The following is a 24,231-nucleotide window of genomic DNA, read 5'->3' on the forward strand; positions in this document are numbered from 1 at the left end:
AATTGAGGACATAGGGTGCAAGTGCTATGCTAAGATAAAGAGTTTGCCACAGGAGAAGAATTTTTGAGGGCTGCAGCAAACCAGTCAGAAGATTGACGACTAAATAAAATAGACGGAAAAGTAATAACTCACGTGAGTGAACACCATAGAATGGCTGATGGGGCATACACTTTAAAGTCTAGTGGTGATGCTGCATCAGCCAATGACATGATGCCTGTGTTGACTTTTCACATGCAGAAGTGTGTACTTACCCCTTTCCTGCAATGTTCTGTGATCTTTTATAAATGAGAACTCCAGACCTTCAACTTAACCATGAATTGCTGCATAGATGGTGGCAGAGGAGCAAACAACTCAGCTTCATGGATAGCTAAACTTATCTTCTGAGGTAAAGCATGGAATTAAGTATTCAGATACTTTAGATGGCCAGGATATAAATGCACACATGATTGCAATGTGTAAGGCAGTGTTAAAGAATTGTGAAAAATCTGGACATTTCAGATCACAAGCTCTTAGTGCCAGGTTACACTCGTATGTAATGTAGTACTAATTATGTTCAGAGAGAAAAATGATAAAGGAAAGAATATAGATTTACCACACACATGGGTGGATTTAACTATTTAAGCCAATGGAAGAAGAAACACTTCACTGTAACACAGATGAAACATCAAACAGTGAAAAATGCAGGATGGAGAGAGAGAGAGAGAGAGAGAGTGTGTGTGTGTGTGTGTGTGTGTGTGTGTGTGTGTGTGTGTGTGTGTGTTGGGGGGGGGGGGGTTGTCTGTCATTTATTGTTGACGAAGGCCTTAATGGCCAAAAGCTTTATTTGTGACAGCCTATCTGCTACTCAGTATCTACCCTATCGCTATAAGCAGAGATGAAACATCAGATTTTATCCAGTATTTAGAACTGCTGAAAAAAGCTTTGACAGTGAAGAAAACTGATGTTGGTGGATCAATTGCCGCGATGAAACATTAATTGCTTAAAGTTTATCAAAGATACTAGTGTTGAACTAAAATGATACATTGGATTCACCACCCTTTTAAAGACATGACTCTCCTGTGAAGAGGACAACAGAACAACCAACTAAAACCCATTTCCCTTTGCGGAGAATAAAAATAACATGATTGATTTGTTGCCCCCTAACACCACCTATGCTTCATTAATTTTCTGATAAATTCCTAGTGGGATCAGCAGCAAATTATTGAGAGACAGCTGAAGATGCTGATGCTGAAGTTGAATTGGACCCGTAATAAATCTCCAGTGCAAATGTGTTCATGAATGGAAACAATATAGGACATATGTAGCCCAAAACAGTGTGTCTTATTTCTGCTGCAATGTTTCACATCTTGCATAAAAGTGTTAAGTAATGAGATATCTACCACAAAGTAATTGACTGTTCTTTCATTTGTTCCAATATGTTGTGTGTAATTTTGTAATATGGTACTATTGCCTGTGAATCATTGTTTTCTGTCTCATTTTGTAATAAATTTTCTCATTACTAAAATGGCTTTGCACATACTTAACATCCTTTAACAGTATATGTGAAAGACAGTTAAGTGACATTTTAGGTAAAAAAAGTATAATTGCTGGTAATGTTAATGTAATATATTTCAACAGTTTGAAACACAACCATGTGCATGGGGAAGAAACTATTTGCATCTGTACATATTCTTTGCTGCCATCAGTTTTAAAAGGGAGGGGGGAATAAGATGGCCAGTATTTTGGGTTGAAGAGAAGTTCCTGCATATCAGATATTGAAATAAACAATTAAAAAACAGGTCCATAGAAATGAGTAACGCATGTTGTCCTGACAGCTGAACTGACAGTCATATACTTTGTAACTTTAAATTCAGCAAAGGTTTAGGAGAATAGAAGAGATTAAAGGAAAACAGTGAAAATGATGTTGATAAGAAAAATTCACTTAACTGCTTATTAGAAAGATAATGCGTGGAAAACTTGGAAATTAGGAAAACCTATTAACTAACTGCTTTCTACTCTTGATGAAGGAATTGTCAAATGTGTAAGTTCATAAATGAAATTCTATTTTCCTTAAATTAAAAATTTGTAACTTCATACTTATATTTTGGCAATTTGTGTAGATATTATATTCTGCTCGTGAAGCATCTTCTTTGACCTTATTAGTGTACAGAATACATTATTTTGTACACATTATTGCTTGCTTGTGGCAATAGGGACTCTGTTTATTTGCTACTAAATGACAATTAAACAAAATTAATTAGACCATGCTCTTAGTGATAAACAAAAACGTACAGTGACTGGGTTGATTAAACAGGTGGCTCGTGCTTGTGCCTACAGCTACTTCATGCTGCAGGCTATGCCCCACAATTGTATGCCACATTTGATAATGGTCTGGCATATGAGTATGTGTCGGGGGATGTCCTTACAGTGGACACTTGTCATCATATATCTGTTTTTCCCTTGGTGGCACGTATGATGGCAAACATGCATCGTCTTGATTGTGGTCCAGGAGTACCTAGGCGCCCTGCCTTATGGTCTAAGGTGCGGCAGTTCATGGACATCATGCCAACAAAGTTTGAAGATCCTGCAAAGCAAACTAGGTAAGAATAATTTATATTGCCTGGATTACCTGTTCTATCGACATAGAAAATAATCTGCCTCCCTTCCCCCATCTCTCTCTCTCTCTCTCTCTCTCTCTCTCTCTCTCTCTCTCTCTCTCTCTCTCTCTCTCTCCCCCCCCCCCCCTCTCCCCCCCCTCACTCCCCCATCTCCTCCCCCTCCCTCATGCCCCCATTCGCCATTCGCCACCCCCACCCCCAAAAATAGAAAACACATGGCTTGCTGGGCATCAGCATGGATAAAAATGTAAAAATGATAGAGAGGAAAAACACACACACACACACACACACACACACACACACACACACAGACAGAGAGAGAGAGAGAGAGAGAGAGAGAGAGAGAGATTCAAATAATTAAGTACTCTAGTTTAAAACACAAGAATAATTTACCACAAAATAATGAATATTATCACTGGTCAGAATATTATTTCTTCAAGCAGACACGTATTGTATCATATCAAATATTGGGAAATTTTATGATGGTAAGGTGCTTGGGTTTCTTAAAGAGCCTCTTGCAGATAATAAAAAATACTGTTTCGCTGTCACATTGTTCGTATCTAGAACTCTGGCTGGACGCAGCTCAAAGGCTTTCATTTAGGCTCAAAAAATTAAATTTCGCAGAGTAGCAAGTGCTGTTTATATTCCAAGATGTTATACAGTACTTACATAGTAAACATGATTCATTATCATCATTAACAGTACAGTATCCCAGTCCCTTCAACTGCCAATAACAATACTTCTTGACCTCCGTGTTGTTTCCTGGTTCTGTATGTGATATGAACTGGATGGTATTTGTACCAATACCCCAAAAATTATATTAGCATAAGCTATATAAAATAATCCTTTATTTTATGTTGGTAAGACTAATATAATAGTAGTTAATAGCATAATATACACTCCTGGAAATGGAAAAAAGACCACATTGACACCGGTGTCTCAGACCCACCATACTTGCTCCGGACACTGCGAGAGGGCTGTACAAGCAATGATCACACGCACGGCACAGCAGACACACCAGGAACCGCGGTGTTGGCCGTCGAATGGCGCTAGCTGCGCAGCATTTGTGCACCGCCGCCGTCAGTGTCAGCCAGTTTGCCGTGGCATACGGAGCTACACTGGTAGCATGCCGCGACAGCGTGGACGTGAACCGAATGTGCAGTTGACGGACTTTGAGCGAGGGCATATAGTGGGCATGCGGGAGGCCGGGTGGACGTACCGCCGAATTGCTCAACACGTGGGGCGTGAGGTCTCCACAGTACATCGACGTTGTCGCCAGTGGTCGGCGAAGGTGCACGTGCCCGTCGACCTGGGACCGGACCGCAGCGACGCACGGATGCACGCCAAGACCGTAGGATCCTACGCAGTGCCGTAGGGGACCGCACCGCCACTTCCCAGCAAATTAGGGACACTGTTGCTCCTGGGGTATCGGCGAGGACCATTCGCAACCGTCTCCATGAAGCTGGGCTACGGTCCCGCACACCGTTAGGCCGTTTCCGCTCACGCCCCAACATCGTGCAGCCCGCCTCCAGTGGTGTCGCGACAGGCGTGAATGGAGGGATGAATGGAGACGTGTCGTCTTCAGCGATGAGAGTCGCTTCTGCCTTGGTGCCAATGATGGTCGTATGCGTGTTTGGCGCCGTGCAGGTGAGCGCCACAATCAGGACTGCATACGACCGAGGCACACAGGGCCAACACCCGGCATCATGGTGTGGGGAGCGATCTCCTACACTGGCCGTACACCACTGGTGATCGTCGAGGGGACACTGAATAGTGCACAGTACATCCAAACCGTCATCGAACCCATCGTTCTACCATTCCTAGACCGGCAAGGGAACTTGCTGTTCCAACAGGACAATGCACGTCCGCATGTATCCCGTGCCACCCAACATGCTCTAGAAGGTGTAAGTCAACTACCCTGGCCAGCAAGATCTCCGGATCTGTCCCCCATTGAGCATGTTTGGGACTGGATGAAGCGTCGTCTCACGCGGTCTGCACGTCTAGCACGAACGCTGGTCCAACTGAGGCGCCAGGTGGAAATGGCATGGCAAGCCGTTCCACAGGACTACATCCAGCATCTCTACGATCGTCTCCATGGGAGAATAGCAGCCTGCATTGCTGCGAAAGGTGGATATACACTGTACTAGTGCCGACATTGTGCATGCTCTGTTGCCTGTGTCTATGTGCCTGTGGTTCTGTCAGTGTGATCATGTGATGTATCTGACCCCAGGAATGTGTCAATAAAGTTTCCCCTTCCTGGGACAATGAATTCACGGTGTTCTTATTTCAATTTCCAGGAGTGTAATTAACACACATTGCTTGGTACCTTTTGTAATTCATGCCTTTTTAAATAGTTATCAACCATGTCTTACTTTTGCAGTGGAAGTTTACATGTAACTACTGATTTTTTAAATAAAAATCTTTTAAATTATTGTAGATTAGCTAAAACCATACACAATTCTATAATTGTATTTTTAATAGGTATAGATTAGTATTAATGTAACAGATCATTGATGGGGTTGAAATTTTTTAGAGCGTGTAGCAGTATGAAAATATAAATTTAGTGTTTTTCTAGTGTCACACAAATGTAGGAAGGGGTTTTCTATAAATAATTCTGAATTGTTACATACCACTACAAAGAAAGATAGCTGGTAAATGTAAATATACAGAATAGTTAATATGTTTAGATACCTAAATAGGGGTTGACATGCATCCCCAGACTCAATATTGTACATATTGCTAAGATTTTTTTCAACAATATTTTACACTACTTTCATCCCCCTCCCCCCACCACCCCCCTCTCCAAAAAAATCATATTGCAAAACACACAAAGTAATTATAATAAAATGATGGACATGACAATTGCATAGGCCAGAATTGTCATTGTGACTGAAAGACTGTTAAACTTGTTTGGCAAGTAGTTTTTATGTACAAACAAAGATTTTTATTTTTGGGAGAAACAACGTTATTTGGTTTTTAACTGTTCTCAAATGTGTTAGTTATGCCTTTGTCATGTTTAATTAATCCATTTAGATCAAACAAATCTTTTAAGTTGTTCAGGATATTGATGACTCTTTAGGAAATTTGCTCTGTGGATTCACTTTCAGAAAGTACAGATATGTCATCTGCAAATAAAACTGAATAGGATATTTTATTCAGATATCAGAAAGATGTGAAATCGAGAGTAGTGCTTTCAAATAGTTCAAATCAGATTTAGTAGATTTCCACTGGAAAATTATTTCTCAGGGAGTTGTAGAATATTGCGTTTTAGAGTCAATACTGTTCATATGCATTATAAATATGATCCACCCATTTCAAAGAATTCGAAAGAAGCACAAAAGACTACCCTCGATTCCATATCTTTCCAATTTATGAAGACACTGAGAGTGGGTGGTGCAATTAAAAGCCCTTGTAAAGTCACATAAAATCCCTGGTAGCATCTGGGAGTAGTCCAGAAACAAATGAATTCTCTCAATGAATTCATTGATGGCACACATTGTACTTCACATTCCTGGAAGCCAAACTAATTTAATGCAACAAAAAGCTTTTTATGGGTGATCTAAGAAATATCTACTCTTTCAAACAATTTTGAAAATGTTGGTTGGTTGGTTGTTTCCTACATATTCTTTTCAGCCTTTCATGAACAGTGGTTTTACTGCTGCATGCTTCACAGCACCTGGGAAGTATATTAGTACAAATAATTTATTATATATTGGGATCCTGATATTAATAACCAATACAGTAATTGGAACAGGTTCTAGTATTTCATGCAGTGGAATTTTTATTTTTTACAGAGGTACTGAATTTACCAAACCTTCAGCTGTAATTCTTTCATACACTACTGGCCATTAAAATTGCTACACCACGAAGATGATGTGCTACAGATGCGAAATTAAACCAACAGGAAGAAGATGCTGTGATATGCAAATGATTAGCTTTTCAGAGCATTCACACAAGGTTGGCGCCGGTGGCGACACCTACAACGTGCCGACATGAGAAAAAGCTTCCAACTGATTTCTCATACACAAACAGCAGTTGACCGGCATTGCCTGGTGAAACTTTGTGATGCCTCGTGTAATGAGGAGAAATGCATACCATCATGTTTCCGACTTTGATAAATGTCGGATAGTAGCCTATCGCGATTGCGGTTTATCGTATTGCGACATTGCTGCTCGCGTTGGTCGAGATCCAATGACTGTTAGCAAAATATGGAATCGGTGGGTTCAGGAGGGTAATATGGAATGCCGTGCTGGATCCCAGTGGCCTCATATCACTAGCAGTCGAGATGACAGGCATCTTATCTGCATGGCTGTATTGGATCGTGCAGCCATGTCTTGATCCCTGAGTCAACAGATGGGGACGTCTGCAAGACTACAACCATCTGCACAAACGGTTTGATGACGTTTGCAGCAGCCTAGACTATCAGCTCGGAGACCATGGCTGCGGTTATCGTTGATGCTGCATCACAGACAGGAGCACCTGCGATGGTGTACTCAACGACAAACCTGGGTGCACGAATGGCAAAATGTCATTTTATTTTGGATGAATCCAGATTCTGTTTACAGCATCATGATGGTCGCATCCGAGTTTGGCGACATTATGGTGAACGCACATTGGAAGCGTGTATTAGTCATCGCCATACTGGCGTATCACCCTGCGTGATGGTATGGGGTGCCATTGGTTACACGTCTCGGTCACCTCTTGTTCGCAATGTCGGCACTTTGAACAGTGGACTTTACATTTCAGATGCGTTACGGCCCATGGCTCTACCCTTCATTCGATCCCTGCGAAATCCTACATTTCAGCGGGATAATGCACGACCGCATGTTGCTGGTCCTGTATGGGCCTTTCTGGATACAGAAAATGTTGGACTGCTGCCCTGGCCAGCACATTCTCCAGATATCTCACCAATTGAAAACTTCTGGTCATTGGTGGCCGAGCAACTGGCTAGTCACAATACGCCAGTCACTACTCTTGATGAACTGTGGTATTGTGTTGAAGCTGCATGGGCAGTTGTACCTGTACACGCCATCCATGCTCTGTTTGACTCAATGCCCAGGCGTACCAAGGCCGTTATTACGGCCAGAGGTGGTTGATTTGGGTACTGATTTCTCGGGATCTATGCACCCAAATTGCGTGAAAATTTAATCACATGTCAGTTCTAGTATAATATATTTGTCCAATGAATACCCGTTTATCATCTGCATTTCTTCTTGGTGTAGCAATTTTAATGACCAGTAGTGTAGTTATTCTCCCCTAAACAGGTGAGGTGGCCATTACCCGGGTAGCCTGTTACATAATTTGATTTTGATACATTTATTAAACAGTCATTGAAATAATATGATATTTGTTAAGGTTTTGCAATGAATTTGTAACCTAATTTAATGTGGGAGATTTGTGGGGTGCCAGTTATGAAATGATTATCATATTTTCTTACGTACATCCTGCCTTTTGTTTATTTGCGTGGGTCAGAGTGATTTTTTTATGTAATTTCTTCTGCTGCTTTTGTCTATACTCCAAATACAGGTTTATATCATTTGATATAATGTATGAAGTCCACTTAGTATTATTTTTCATGTCATTGTGGAACCACCATTTTGTCACGTGCCAGCGTTACACCAGTAGTACCTGCTCAAATTTGCTTGCCATTTTTGTGGCACACTGTAAGGGCAAAGAGTGTAAATAACTTCCAAGAAATATCACAGTTTTAAAAGCTTGTAATACTGTTACCCAATAGCCAGGTTACTATTGAAAATCTACTATAGAATAAGTACATGTTACCTTTGCTGAGGTATAATTTAATATACATTTTCCAAAAGTGTGGTTTATTGATTTTTGGTATCTCCACAAATGATGCGGAATGGTCAGGAATTCCTAAATTAATGCAGAATTTTCTTGTATCACTGAATGTAAAATTTTTCACAATGTTACGTGTACAGGTTGGAGTTCACTCACTCTCTTGTGAATTGTATGAATTTAAGTGTGAAAGTTAATTTATTGTGTTTGTGTTAAAATTGGTAGCTATCATAATCCTTTCCATTTATTTTCTGTTATTAGTTTCTAAAAGAGACTTTTGAGTCATTACTTATGTACGTAGAGTGTGTGTGTGTGTGTGTGTGTGTGTGTGTGTGTGTGTGTGTGTGTGTGTGTGTGTGTGTGTGTGTGTGTGTACAAAATATTTTAGTCCTTTAATTGTATGCAGTGATTTTCAAATATGTCCTGTTTGTTCATAAAATTGGAAATATCTCTTACTTTATATTTTAAAGACCTTTTACTAAGTATGTAGGGAGCTCCAGCAATTTTGTTAGTTCTACAAAATCTACTGGCTACAGTAATAATCCTCTAATAGGATTTTTGATGATGGCTTTTGTAAGGCTAAGGGCTGTAACATTTCTCCCTTCTGACACAAAAAATTTGTAAATCGTCAATTATAACCCCCTTTTTCCATTTAGATTTTTGACATGTGATCCAATGCCTTTTATGTGTAAGTGCACAAAATGTACATTTATTTTTATCTGTGGTGCTAAGAAGGAGCAGTTTTTCTTAAAGTTTTTTCCTTATTGTTTATTTAGCCAGCTTGTCATCCCCACCACTAACAATTAATTTCTTGTAGTATATAATTTTTAATTTCTTGTATTATTGAACATTTAATTTCTTGTATTACTTTAAGCTGTCTGAAAACCCCACATTGTTCAGGTATTCTTTTGCCAGTTTTATATCAAAACAAAAACAAAACAAAAAATGAACTGTGTTTTTAGTGAAATAGTGAAAAATATTTCATTTCTTTGTATTTGTGAAAACACCTTTGAGATTATGAAAGAATAATACAAAGAAATATGCACGATGTACAGACGTAAAAGTGCAGTATCCTATACAGTTTCTGTATGCTGGTGCAGCTGTTTTACGTATCTACAATGCGATTTTGTAAATGTCTCTAAGGCACTGCCTCTTCGTAACTCGGTAAATGGCTATTGTTTTCACCTACAGCCATTTGCACTTTACAATTGAAAGCTGTCAAAAGTGTTGCCAGGTGTCAGGAATTTCTTTAAGTTAACTCAACTGTAGCTGGGTCGTAGTAGTAAAGAACAAAGGTATTAAAACTTCATTCTTCCACACATCTCAGTGTTTTGTGATGTCATATGTCTCGAACTGTGTGTCATACAATGATATATTTGTGTAGGCACATTCAGTGGCATGTGTAGATACTGTCTGGGACATACGTTGCAAATAGTGTTAATAGCAAAGAAGTAATAAATTTAATCATTGTGCACAGTGTGGCAGTTACTCATGCAACTCGGTGTTTGACACCATATCTCCTGACCTGTGATAGGTAAGTGGTTCTTACAATCACAGCAGTTGTCACTTGGTAGTAATGATATGTGTACCAGGTTTGGTTGAAATTGGTACAGTGGTTAGGAGATGTGGAACATATGTCTATACATTTTTATAATATGTATGGATTGTGTATGTACCTGCAAACATTATGCTGAATTTTTTAGACCTTAATTTGTTCTAATATAGGACAGTATGTGGTTATAAACTTACTGACATCTACAATATTGTACACTGTCCATTTTGTTTATGTGCACTGCCTGATAAACATGTGAAGCACTTGTGAGAGATGGTCAGACATAAAAGTAATTATGTACACATATGCACCAATGGCAGGTACGTATATAATTAGTTTAAATTCCCTGTGACAGATACATCAGCCACCAGAGTGCATTAGTGTTGCTTGAACTGAAATACTTTCAGGACATGCAGATGGCACATACTTGCTTGAGACAAAACTGCCACCATCTAAATGGGTTTGAAAAGGGGGTCATTGTGGGTCCTCATTTGGTTGTTTCGTCAAATCATACAATGTCTAGATTTGTTGGGAATTTGGATGTGACATTGGCCCAATGTTGAATTGCATGGGAATGTGAGGCAAGCATACTCATCGTCAAGATTCCAGTTGACCACTATAAGGTAGGATAGCTGTACTGTTCACCAGGCACATCGTAAACCCTTAACATCTGTGCCTGCCATCTGAGAACAAGTATGGAATGCCTTCAACATTCTGTATCATCTACTGAGTGAGTTGGCACAGTGGTTAGCTCACTGGACATACATTTGATGGCTTAAATCTACATCTGACCATCCTGATTTAGTGTGTCTTAAATTTCCCTAAATTGCTGGCATGGTTCCTTTGAAAGGACACAGCCGACTTTCAACATAATTCATTAAACCAGAGCTTGTGCTGTGTCTCTAATGGCACCATCAACTGGATATTAAAAACTAACCTTCTGTCTTCTGTGCCATACATCACCATTGGTCGGAGACTAGCGACCGCCAGACTGTGGAATTGCTGCCCCCTGCATAGGCTGCCATTAACACCACTACTCACAACTGCTTTTGGAGTGGTGGTGTGACTGAAGCATAGACTGCTGACAAGTGGCATCACATTGTCTTCAGCCATGAATCTCGGCTCACACTACCCTAGATGACCATTGTGAGTATGCCAGTGACCTGGGGGAAGTACCCACTCTTTCAATGTATTTTGGAGGCACATCGTTGTTACTTGTGACATTATGGTGTGGGGTGTCATCTGGTAAGACTTAAGGTCACTGCTGGTATGAACTGAGGTAAGTCTGATGACACAAAAGTAATTCAGACATCCTGTGTCCTCATGTTCTACCTCTCATGCCACAATATTGTGCTGACATTTTTAGACAGAATCGTGCTCATCCACAAGACACGTAAGACTGTGGTCTGTCTGCATGATACTCCTGTGGCCAGTATGATCCCCAGATGTGTCCCTAATAGATCATATAGGGACCAGTGTTGATGCCAACTGTCCCTGTGCCAGTATTCAGAATATGGATGACTAGCTACAACAGTTTTGGGCTAGCTTAATGGTGCAAATATTTGTCATTCTTCAGATCACACTTCTTGGTTTATTGATGTCTTCCTCCCTAGAGTTTGCAAGTGATTAATCATAACATGCAAACGAACTGCTATGTAGCACTTTTTTAGCACCACCACATTTTAGTTACCCTCCATGACTGGCTTCTGTGGTCCCCTTCCAATTTTTATCCACGAGTTTTTCTCTCACCGCCTCTTCGGAATTAGTTGGCACTTCACTCACTGCCCCTCATATTCAGGAGAATGGTATCCCACAGGATTCTGTGCTAAGTGTCACACTCCTCCTCAATGTCATCAATGGGCTTGTGACCTCTGTTGGGGCTCTGGTTACCCCGGCATTGTACGTTGACAATTTTTGCATCTGGTGCAGCTCCCACTTGGTGGAGTCGTCTGCTGAGCACCAGCTCCAAGGTGCCATCTGATGGGCCTCTGCGTGGGCCATTGCCCATGACTTCCAGCTTTCTCCCTCCAAAATGCGGGTTATGCATTTTTGTCGTGGAGCCACAGTGCACCCCAGTCCAGAACTTTTAGGGAACCAACTCCGTGATGTTGTAGCACAGTCCCATTTCTTGGGCCTTATATTTGATCCCCCCCCCCCCCCCCCCCCTTGGATGGTGCATAGACCACGGATAAGGAGCAATCTATTCCAGGATCCTATGGTCTCTGTCACTCCTATGGTTTTCTGGTGTCTTGTATGTGCCATCCTTCCAGAGTTCCAGGGTGCCACCATCTTTTACACTGTTGATTCAAAGACAATCGATAAGTTGGGATACGCTTTCACGTCTCCTACTGGCTTCAGACTCCATTTATTGCCAGGATCATGTAGGGTGTTTATAGCAGAGCTTCTAGCCATTCACAGGGCCCTCCTTTTTCTTTCTCAGGCCTCCATCCACAGTGTTTTAATTTGTTCAGACTCCATGAGCAGCCTGCAGGCTATCGACGGATGCTACTCTTGTCACCCTTTGGTCTCTGCTATCCATGACCACCTCTCCACCCTTGAGCATGCTGCCTGTTCAGTTGTCTTTCTCTGGGCCCCAAGTCATGTGAGCATCCCAGGGAATTACCTGGCTGACCATTTGGCTAGAGAAGCAGTTATTTACCCCCCCACCCCCCACCCCCCATTTCCATTCATGATTCCAACTGCAGATATGCGGATCTACGTAAAATCTCTCTCTGCCCAAAAGTGGAATGCCATCTGGAGCGCTACTGCTCCTAGTAATAAACTCCGCACACTCCAGGGTCTGCTGCAGTTTGGCACTCTTCCTTCTACTCCTCTCAGGAGTAGTTCACTGTTATATACCATTTACACATTGATCATACCCGGCTCACCCATTGTTTCTTCCTATGTAACGACCCACCCCACAATGTGGTTGTGGAGCCAAACTGACGATGTCTCACATATTGGTGGAATGACTTCCTCTTTCAGCCCTCGTGTTAATATTATCAGATGATCCATGGATGGTTGAACTGGTCCTCAGTTTCCTCCATGAAAGTGGTTTTTATTTCCACATATAAGGTTCTACTGTAGTCTTGGGGCAGGGACAGGATGGTTGTGGTCTGCGATCCCATGACTGCCCCCATTTTTTCCAGTTTTTAGATTTGGTCTCACATTTTGTGCCTTTACTATGTGTGTTTAATGTTTATTATTTTATAATGTGACCCCATGACTGGATCCGTCCACTTTTAGCAGACCCTCTTTCTTCTGTGATTCACTTCGGAATCACAGGATTGATAACCTCGCCATTTGGTCCCATAACCCCTCTCAATTAGTCAATCATGTTGGCCCTCACTCTGACAGGTCATCCCAAGCATTGCTGATGACCGGTTGCCTTACATTATTGCTGAAACTTTACTGTCTCCCGTGCTACTGCATGGTATTGGAGGGCTTTATTCCCAAGGGCTTCCATCAATTCACTCTGATATTCTTTTGCATATGTCCCTCAGAGAATGGCTGTTATGATGTGTGCATGCTGTTCAACCTGGGTTATTTCCATCTATCATGATGCACAATTGATTTCGCAGTGCACTCTGTGCTGCTACCAAAAATCGCAGAGCCACCTATTATTGTGAATACTCAAGACACCTGCATAGTATCCACACAAAAAAATAGCAGTTTGTGATCTGCTCACATATTTACAAGCAAAAAAGAAGATGCAATTACTTCTGCACCGATGTTGTATACTCTGCAAGCACCATTATGGTATGTGGTGGAGGATACTTTACGTACCATGTCGCTTCACCCATTTCCTTTTAATAGTGAGTGGTTTATGGGAAGGACAATTGCTGGTAAGCTTCTGTGTGGGTTTGAATCTCTCTAATTTTATCTTCATGGTCTTTCCATGAGATATACACAAGAAGCAGAAATTTACTGGCTTACTCTTCTAAGAATGTACACTCTCTGAACTTGAACCATAGGCCATACTGTGATGCAGAATGCCTCTCTTCGCATCTCCTACTGCAGTTGGCTGAGAATCACAGTGATGTTTTCACAATTTCTAAGTAAACCTTTAATGAAACTTGTTTCTGTTCTTCGGATAAAATTATTATGATTATGTAATAAGTCTCTGGAGACCACCTTGTACAAAAATATGCCAACAATATCCCTGAACAGCCTACAAAATTTTGTTGGTGTTTGAATTCACCCTGTATAAGTATGAGGAAACACTAAAAGACTAAAAATGTAATTAAGTGAAAATCATAGTGTGAATACTTAAACTCTAAAGCTAATTATGAGATGGTGTGAAATCTCATTAAAAGAGAAAACTATGATTTCAGTGAAGAAAGTAGGTCCCCACATCAATTACCTGTTCAGTGACTGTGTTTTGAGAGTATTCTGATTGTGAAGAAACACCAGATGTCATATCATTAGTGAAGTTGTTCTTGGGGAACAGTTGAATGTCACATTTAATGGATTCAGTGAACAGCTGGTACACATACTTAGTATAACGTTATTTAAAAAGTATTTACAGATTACTGAAAATACAAAAACTTTCCCCTACAGGCTTATAGAGGAGCATTTGTCTTTTGAAAGCAGTGATACTCAAACAGGCCATATTTTATGATGATCATTTAGTCATGTTTTTAACTTGAATGGTTTGTTATTAGCTGGTATTAGGATATTTACACAACACTGCATAAATGTTCGACATGCAGCTGCCTTCTAAACATATGCATGCAGGGCGAGAATTTTTGTCATGATGGAAAACTGCGTAATCACATCATAGTATCCACACAAAAAATAGCAGTTTGTGATGGCACTAGGCATCACATCATGCAACAACTGAGTTCTTAAAAATGTCTTCAATTTCTTTCCACCTGGTGAACTAATTATTTTTATATTGTCAAATTTCAATGTGCATTTTCTTTACTTCATCTGTGGTTGTTCCTGTTTCAAGAAATGATAAGCAGGCATTTTGGCATTCTGGTTACAGTAATTGTATTACAAACAAGGGTGATCGTTGGTGCACCACATTGGCAGTATATCCTTGTAACATAGAATTATTTTTGTTTTGCTGCCAACATTGTTTGCTCATTAAAGAGAAATTATTCAAGCGGAAAAGGTTATATTCTTACTTAGTCATTTGTATGGACATGCAGAAGTAACAAGATTAAGAGGAAATGGAAGAGTGTTAGTGATAAAAGTGAAACTTGTGAAGCTAGGTAACAAGCTGTGCCTGGGTAGCTTAGTCAGTAAAAAATGCCATCCAAAGGCAGGGTTCTGGGTACAGCTATCAGTATGGCACATAGTTTTAATTTGCTAGAAAATTTCAAAACAGCAGCGGTCCACTGATTCCTTCAGTATTTATGTTCTGTCAGTTAAGAATGACAAGGAAAAATGGCATGTTGTTTGAAATGATCGTTTGCTGCTCTGAGATTTATAGCAGTTTAATACTAACAGTTTTATGATACCTGATCACTCTCATTATTTAAATTAATAATAATCACCCGATACTGTCAAACAGGTTAAAAGAAATGCATCAAACAAAGTTGTTGTTTATGTAATGTGCAAACTCCTATTGTAAGGCCAGCTATCATAAATGTCTCCAACACTCACTAAACATTACAGTGTCAGTAGGTAATCTGAAGTGTTAACATGTGTTTCACTTTTATTGTCAGAAATCTGTGACTGAAGAGGACTTGTACATCATTCCAGATTTGAAGAGCTCATTCCTCCAAAGAAGAAATTGGAAGAAGAATTTGAAAATTTGAAGTTACAGTTGATACGTCTGAACAGTCCAATTGTGTTTTGTCACAATGATTTATTGCTTGGAAATGTCATCTATAATGCTGAAAAGAACTCTGTTACCTTCATAGATTATGAGTATTCCAGCTACAACTATCAAGCCTTCGATATTGGAAACCATTTTGCAGAATTTGCGGGTAAGGTTTCACAGTATTTCTAAAATAAATAAAATACTTGTCTGTTGCATTTTTATGATATTGATTCTGTGGATATTTTATGTGACTGGCTTTCCAAAAGTGGCCCCCTCACCCTTCGCATGTGCATGCACACCAGGTGGTGGTGAGACATGTTTCATAAGAAACAGTGGCAGGGGCCATGTGGGGTAGCTGCACAGTCTGAGGCGCCTTGTCGTGATCCGTGCGGCTGCCCCCATTGGAGGTTAGAGTACTTCCTCGGGCGCGTGTGTGTGTGTGTGTGTGTGTGTGTGTGTGTGTGTGTGTGTGTGTGTGTTTTGTCCTTAGTGTCCTTAGTGTAAGTTAGTTTAAGTTAGATTAACTTAGTGCGTAAACTTCGGGACCGGTGATCTCAGCAGTTTGGTCCCATAAGACCTTACCACAAATTTCCAAACAAAATGACAGGGCATGTAACTTGGAACTCGAGGCAAGAAAGACCTATGAGAGATGAGGAAGAAAAAGGCAAAAACTGAGTCAGCTTCAGAGGGGTAAATCAGTAATCTGTGTCAACTTCACCTCAAAGATAATTTTGAGAGAGGGAGAAGTAAAGATGAATATACAAGAAGAAAAGAAAAAATAAGTTGGAAAACTATTATGAAAGTGCAAGGCAATTCAACATGAATATAATGATTGCAAACAGTTATAACTATTTAATGCATCTGTGGCACACTGATAAAAATTACAGAGAAGGGAAACGTAAGTTCATAGAAATTTTACATACTGGTAGTTTATAGTATTCCACGAGACTCCCCTAGGTCAGTTGGAGATATCTAAGCAATAATTAATTTCATACCACACATACTGAAGCAATTTTGGAGTTACTGACAAGACTGAATTACAAATGGATTTTTGTTCAGTGAAGGAGGCACATACGTAGGATCCTTCACATAACCCAATAAAAAGAAATCCATGGGTGCCAAGTCTAGAAATCTATGTGCCAAGAGCAGAATTGTCATCACATTCAGTATGAATAATTCAATGGTTTAGAAGATATAGATTTAAAATTGTGTGAACTACTATATCCCAACATGGAGTGCCGTGTTGCTGAAAGATGTAAAGGTGTAGTCCATGGAATCTGTATCAAGCTGTGGCTCTGGGCATTGCTCAAGCATGCCCAGGTAAATGTTCGTTCAAATATTTATCTCAATGAAGGAAAAGGGGCTGCATAATTTTAACTATGTATCAGCAGCATGCTCATTTAGGAATCACTGTGCTTGTGCTCCAGCTGAAAATTTGAACTTGGTTTTTCATTTCCAGTAATTCTTAGATATATCATAACGAATTAAACAGGTGAAGCCATTTGTAATGTCTTTAATCATATTCGATTTCGGTATATAAGAATTGTATAGAGAAAAGTTATTAGGAAGCAGTGGGATCCTGAGGAGGAAGGGACGAGAGTAAATGGAAATGTAAAATGAGGAAAGGTAGGGGAGGTGTGAAGAGACTGTAGGTTGAGTCTGGTATTTTTGGGGATGAGCAGATGTATTGAAGTAAATTCTTGGGAGTTCTGGGGAGAAGGTAGTGGGTAAGAGATTCCAAAAGCACCATGTGATATAGCCAGAATTAGAGCCTTGTGAGCTGCACTATAGATCATGCTCACCAACTGGCTACTGCAAATGTAGGACATTTTCTCTTCATCCACGTGTTCTACCAGGCTCTTAGCAAGTCTCTCATATTTTGTATGTTGTCCAGTGAATGCTTGATAAATAATGCAAGCAGTTTTGCATTTGACCCTGCATTTAATATTGTAAATTTTGCTAGTGATGCTACTGAAGTAGTTGATGGTTCTCATTTCATGAGAGGCAATTTTTACAGCAGAGTCGGTGTTGTAGGTGGGAAATGATGGGTACGGAATATCATATGTTCGACAATGATGATTCAAAGATTAGGAAGGCGACACATGGCAATCCAGACTAGTTAGGGGAATACGGAGGGATGATCTTGTATGAGGACTCAGCTTTGACTGTTGCACTCTTGGTGTTGTAATCTGTGGAGATGTTAAAAACTTGGTTAGTAGTGAGTAGTGAAGGAGACGCTTCCAGTTGGCGTAGAAGCATGAAGTGTGCTGTTCTGAGTGGGAAGACTGCTTGTGAGATCTTTTTTTTAAAGTAGGTTAGAGTAGTTATTTTAATGGATAGTATTATTGTAAATGTTGAGAAATTTGTTCTATAGCATATTTGTTCACCATAGATACCTTGACTATAAAAAAAGAGCTTCCAAAATGAAGGGAGTGGGAGCTGTCAAAAGTGAAGATTTTGTTGATTGAACATTGGAGGAACGTGATGTAAGAATGAAGTTAATGTTAAAAGGAGTACGCAAAACAAATTTTGGCCACTGATAAATCCATCAAAAAGATTTAAGGGAAGGGAAGTGATTACGTATATGCTCATTACTGTACTTCATATACAGGGTGGTTGTAATTAAAGTTTTGCTACTGGAGAGGGCCACCATGAAAAACGAGCAATTGTAAGACAATGAAACGTTTTGGAAACATTTGTAAGTACATGTGGTATATAAATAATTAATAAACCACTGAAAGAAAACCATTTTAGTTTCCAAAGAGGGTAGCTTATGTGAATTACTTACCTTGTTTACACTCCAGGTTACAAATTTTGCTCAGTAGCTTGGAACTGTACTGGGGATACTATTTCGCAATTGTTCGCAGCACTTTTCAAATGGTGGACCATGGAATGTTCAACTGTCATATCACAGCTCATGTACTGCTTGAAGATTGCACATTGTGTCCACCATTCCCAGACATGGCAGCACTAACATCAACAATTTGTGGCGCAATTGGTCATCAGCCTCTTCTGGAGCAATTCCCAAATTACCAGTTAATTCAAACTTTTGGATCACATTCTTCAACTGCAGTGCAGAAAGTGCATCTTTCCATATTCGTTTAATGTGTCAAGATGTGCGAAGAGCCGCAGCACTATTGCTGTTGTTTTACAAAACAGCTTTACGAGTGAAGCTGTGCTCACCTTGTCCAGATCCGTGTTGGTACTTGTGTTTCAATGCTACTTTGCCATACCAGCACCAATGCGTAATTGTAAGTCATCACACTAACACTAGCACACAGTTTGAACATCATTTATAGGAAGATAACTACCCGTTATGGTAAATAGTTTTCTGTATACAGTGGCTAAGTACTGAAAGTTCAGTTGTAACCATCATGCAATTCTTGAAAAGACAGACTGGGTTGAGAAAACTGTATGCACATTCGTAATGAGCACTGAAATCGGTGGTTAAAGCTCACAGACTAAATATACCAACAGTAGTATGGAAAACTGTCAAAGATTATGGAGAAAGAAATTATTCTCTCAATACCATTGTGATAGGTAGTTGTGCTTTGGTAGTTCTTGTCATACTTGAGAAAGGATAGAGGGTATTATCCCAAACAAGCACCATAAATACGAAACTCCAACTTTACACTGGTTAAAATTAATTTAAAAAGTTTCAAATAAGTATTCAGAAAATGACAGTTTTTAGTACATAAGGATAATTTCCCAATAGTTGTCCAAAGTAAAGGTCATTGTGTATGTTAGGAAGTGAAGGAAGGAAAAAAAAAAAAAAAACAGAAAAACAACAAACAGCATAATGCAAATGTAGCTGTAGCTTGTTTTTTCCATATATTACATGATTACAAAATATGAAATACCATTATTTTGTAACATTAGAGATTTTAATTTTTTATCTATAGTAAATTGTATATGTCAACAGCATTAGGACAAACAGTGTCTGCATAGTTTGTACTTACTTTAGTTTTTATTGATTGTATGCATGTATGTGCACTGATAAGCCTAAACACTACGACCATCTAACTTACTAGCTGTTGGTCCTCCTTTAGAATGCAATACAGAGCAATGATTCTGCATGGCATATATCTGACGAGGCCTTGGTAACTTTGCAGAACTATGTGGCACCAAATGTCTACGTACGGGTCACTTGTGTTCTGTAAATTAGATGTTGTTATTCGTGATTGCATAGCTGCTGTCCAGTAGTGTCCCAGCAGTGTCCCATTGTTTTCACATCAACCAAATTTGGTGGCAAAGACATTGTGAGTTCACTGTCATACTCCATCAAGCCATTGTAGCATAAGTCTGGACTTGTGACACGCAAGGTTATCCTACGGGAGGACACTATCACCATCGGGAAGACGTAGTTTGTAGGGCTGCAAGTATTTCGTAGTAATGTTCACATAGTCCACAGCTATCGTGGTGCCTTCAGTTACTACCACAGGTTCCATGGAAGCCACCCCCTGCGGCTCCAGGGATTAGAATAGGCTCGAGGTATTCCTGCCTGTCGTAAGAGGTGATTAAAAGGAGTCTCCCACTTTTTGGCTGACTGACTTCTGGTCCCCTTTCAGGGTTTGAGCTACATCTCTTTCAAAATTATCCAAAGTGCAGGTCTTTTGGGGATGGATGCCTTACATGGTGCGCCATACATCCAGTGTGCAGTTATATCTTCTGCACCTCATATTGTCCTGAATCTGCAACGCCACCTACAATCCAGTTATCTTGGCAAAGATATCTTACAGGGTACATTATCTACATCTATAGTTAACTACCCTCTTTTGCCCTAAGACAAAATTTTATTTCTCAGAACCCAAAATCCAGCAGGGTAGCCAGCCCTTTGTGGTGGGGTCATCATGTACCCATTTGGTGTTTGGCCCCTGACAACACAGGGATCACACTGCTGATGCCAGAGCTGCAAACTCCCCACATATGCCAAACAGTAGATGCCCATCTTCTTGGGACATCAGGACTCTTGGCAACAACCATCATGCTAGGTGGTCTTGGCTGTGGCTGGGTGCCACCTGTGGGGGAGAGCTCCTGATCGGAGTGGGTGGCATCAGGGTGGATGATGTGCAATGAAGTGAACCAAGTCATATTTTGCTGGGTACCGAGTGGCCCAAGCAGTCTCTAAGAAAGGGAAGGTTGACTACAATGTTGACAGGTATGACCCTAAATTGTTCCCAACCCTAGCAACGCCATGGGAGGAACATAAGGCTACAGAACGCAGAGATTCATATTCACCTTGATACTCAGTGTGCAGCAGAACTGATGAGAACTCCTTTCTGGATACAAAGTCTCTGGTTTTTTTATCTCTGGAGGATAAGTTTGGGGAAGTAATAGCTCTGTCCGAAGTGCGCAGTGGATCGGTTTTGATTCAGATGGCATCCCCAACCCAGTCCTGGGTGTTACTCGCTTTTGACGAGCTGGGTGATATTCCTGTTTTGGTCACTCCCTATAAATGCCTCAACATAGTTCAGCGATTTATTTTTTCCTCTTGCAGTCCAAAGACGAGCTATGTGCCAATTTGGATGGTATACTGCAGTGATGTCAAACCTTGCGTCCCTCCCCCTATGCAGTGCCTTAAATGCTGGAAATATGGGCATATGTCCTCCTGGTGCAATTCCAGCACCACATGTAGAGACTGCAAACATTTTCTGCATCCTAATACTCCATGTGCACCTCCTCCACCTGAGTCAACTGTGGAGAGCACCACTCCCCCTGCTCGCTGGACCACCCAGTACTCCAAAAGGAGGGGAAAATTATGGAGTAAAAGACCGTGCACAGTCTGTCATACTGCGAGGCTAAACTAAAATTAAAAAGGTTGAACCCTGTTCAAATGCTATCTACCTATGCTGCTGCTAGAATGGCATTGCCATCAATGACTCCATTGTGCCCCTCATTACGCTTCCTTCAGTGGGCCCTTAGGGCCACTCATCTCCTCTCCCCTCCAGCTGGTTGGGGGCACATCTTCTGTTGATTCTAAAGCTTCTACCTTGGGAGTGTCACCCCCCCCCCTCTCCCGTCCCCCAAAAGCCAAGGAGATCGTCCCCTCCCCAGTCGGAGAAGCAACAGCCTCCTCTGGCTCCTCTCAAGTGGAAGGGGTTCCTTGGGACTCTACCTTCCATGGACTCTCCCCCCCCCCCCCTCCGCCCCCCACCCCCCCTCCTCTGTGGTCAAGCGGATACCAGCCAATGGCTGAAAGAGTCAGTGGCTGCTAATTCAAGAGTTTCACGGTCTTCCTGTATCCCTGAAGCTACTTCTGTGAAGCCCTTCCCACTAGCCCCTAAGGAGTGACAAGAGGGCAAACCATCAAAGAAATAGTCTAAGAAACGGAAGCCTCCAGTGGCCCCCACACTACCACTCTCCCACAGCTCTGCATCTTAGAATGAGGTGGAGATTCTGGCGTCCCCCGAGGACCTAGATCCTGGCGACAGCTCGGATGCAATGGTACTGGACGCTAACACTCATTCAGTGGCAGCAGGTTATGCTGAGGTGCAATTTGCCTCCTTAGTCAGTTTATTCCTTCCCAGATGATAGATCCCAGACGACAGAAAGCGTCATTCGCCAGTGGAACTGCAGTGGTTTTTTCTCCCACTTGGTTGAGTTATGTCACCTTTTAAGTGTTACGCCTGCTTTTTGCATTATCCCTCAGGAAACCTACTTTCCCACAATGAGATCCCCTGCCCTTCGTGGCTGTTGGGGGTAATATAAAAACTGACCTGGCTGTGACAGACTGTCAGGTGGAGTTTGTATCTTTGTCCTTACCTCTGTGTGTAGTGAATCTGTGCCCCTTTAAACATCTTCAGAAGCTGTGGCTGTCAGGGAGAGGACAACACAGGAAATTCAGGAAATTACCATCTGTAACATCTATCTCCCTCCATACAGAGACGCACTGCCCCATGTGTTGGCTGCACTCATTTCGCAACTCCCCCCTTCCTCCTCCCCACCTTTTTCCTGTGGGTGATTTTAACACCCATAACTGTTTGTGGGGTGGAAACAAGTTTACTGGCAGGGGCAAAGATGTTGAGGACCTACTAACTCAACTCGAACTTTGCCTCGTAAATACAGGTCCCTCCACATGTCTCAGTGTGGCACATGGCACCAACTCGGCCATTGATCTCTCGGTTTGCAATCTTGACTTTCTGCCATCTATTAACTGGAGAGCTCACAACGACTTGTGTGATAGTGACCATTTTCCACTCATCCTGTCCCTACCCCAGTGTCCCTCACCTCGACGCTTGCCTAGATGGGCTCTTCACAAGGCTGACTGGGATGCTTTCACCTCCGCTACCACTATTGAATCTTCATTGCAGGGCAACATTGATGAGGTGTTTCACATCCTCACTACTACCATTGTTGCCACAGCTGAATCGTGCCGGAAATCACTGTGGCCATTAGAGACTGTAGGTGGGCTCCCCAATGTCATAAGTGCCACCCATCCCTGGAGACTGTCATTGCCTTCAAATGACTTGATGCCCAGGTCCAGCTACTCATCAAATGACAGAAGCAGGAGGGTTGCAAGTGCTATGTATCCACCATTGGCACGTGAATCTCTCCGCCACAGGTTTGGACTGAGCTCAAATGACTTTACGGGTATGAGACCCCTCCGGGTGTACCTAGAATTTCTTCATAAGGAGCTGTATCTGCTGATTCAGACATAATTGCAGAGCATCTTGCCGAGCATTATGCTCACACCTCTGTGCCTCAGAATTACTGCCTTACCTCTTATCTCCTCAAACAGCGGGTGAACAACAACACCTATCTTTCACTCCCTGCTGCCCTGTGCCATGTAATGCTGCATTCAGTGAGTGGGAATTTCTCAGTGCCCTTGCTGACTGTTCTGACACATCCTGTGGCCCAGACCGCATCCATTCCCAAATGCTTAAACATAAGTCAGCGGCTTACCAGCACCACCTACTTGTCATCTTCAGCTGCATCCGGAGTCATTGCAATTTCTGTCGCAATGGCGGAAAAGTATCATCGTTCCAGTGCTAAAGCCCGGGAAGAACCCACTAGATGTGTATAGCTATCATCCTATGAGCCTCACCAACATTCTGTGCAAGCTGCTCGAATGTATGGTGAACCCACAGTTGTGTTGGCTCCTTGAGTCTTGGGGTCTTCTGGCTCTGTCGCAGGACGGTTCTCGCCAAGGGCGCTCCACCTACAGCATGGTCCACCTGCAGTCTGTCATTCTTGCCATCCTTTTCGACCTGGGGAAGGCCTATGATACCACTTGGTGACGACACATCCTCTCTACTCTTCATGAGTGGGGTCTCTGGTGCCCGCTACCAGTTTTTATACAGAACTTTTTGTCACTTCACATTTCTAGAGTTTGCATCGGTGCTTCCCACAGTGCACCCAAAATACAAGAGAATTGGGTCCTGCAGGGCCCTGTCCTGAGTGTCCTACTCTTTTTTAATTGCTGTCAATGGTCTTGCATTAGCAGTATGGTCCTCAGTATCTCCCCTCCTATATGCTGATGACTTTTGTATTTCCTTCTGCTGCTCTTCTATTGG

General features: G+C 41.6%; 1 protein-coding gene across 3 annotated transcripts in view; it reads left to right on the top strand.

The window, feature by feature from the left end:
* The window catches only part of LOC126198899 (ethanolamine kinase 1), a 153,667-nt gene that overhangs the window by 114,448 nt on the left and 14,988 nt on the right, over positions 1-24,231 (top strand). For all 3 annotated transcript variants that reach the window (XM_049935520.1, XM_049935522.1, XM_049935521.1), the window contains 2 exons: positions 2,317-2,579; positions 15,658-15,884. In XM_049935520.1, the coding sequence (XP_049791477.1) occupies positions 2,317-2,579; positions 15,658-15,884 (490 nt within the window). The remainder of the gene's footprint in view (positions 1-2,316; positions 2,580-15,657; positions 15,885-24,231) is intronic.

The sequence above is a fragment of the Schistocerca nitens genome, chromosome 8 (genome assembly GCF_023898315.1).
Source record: "Schistocerca nitens isolate TAMUIC-IGC-003100 chromosome 8, iqSchNite1.1, whole genome shotgun sequence".
Lineage (NCBI taxonomy): Eukaryota > Metazoa > Arthropoda > Insecta > Orthoptera > Acrididae > Schistocerca > Schistocerca nitens.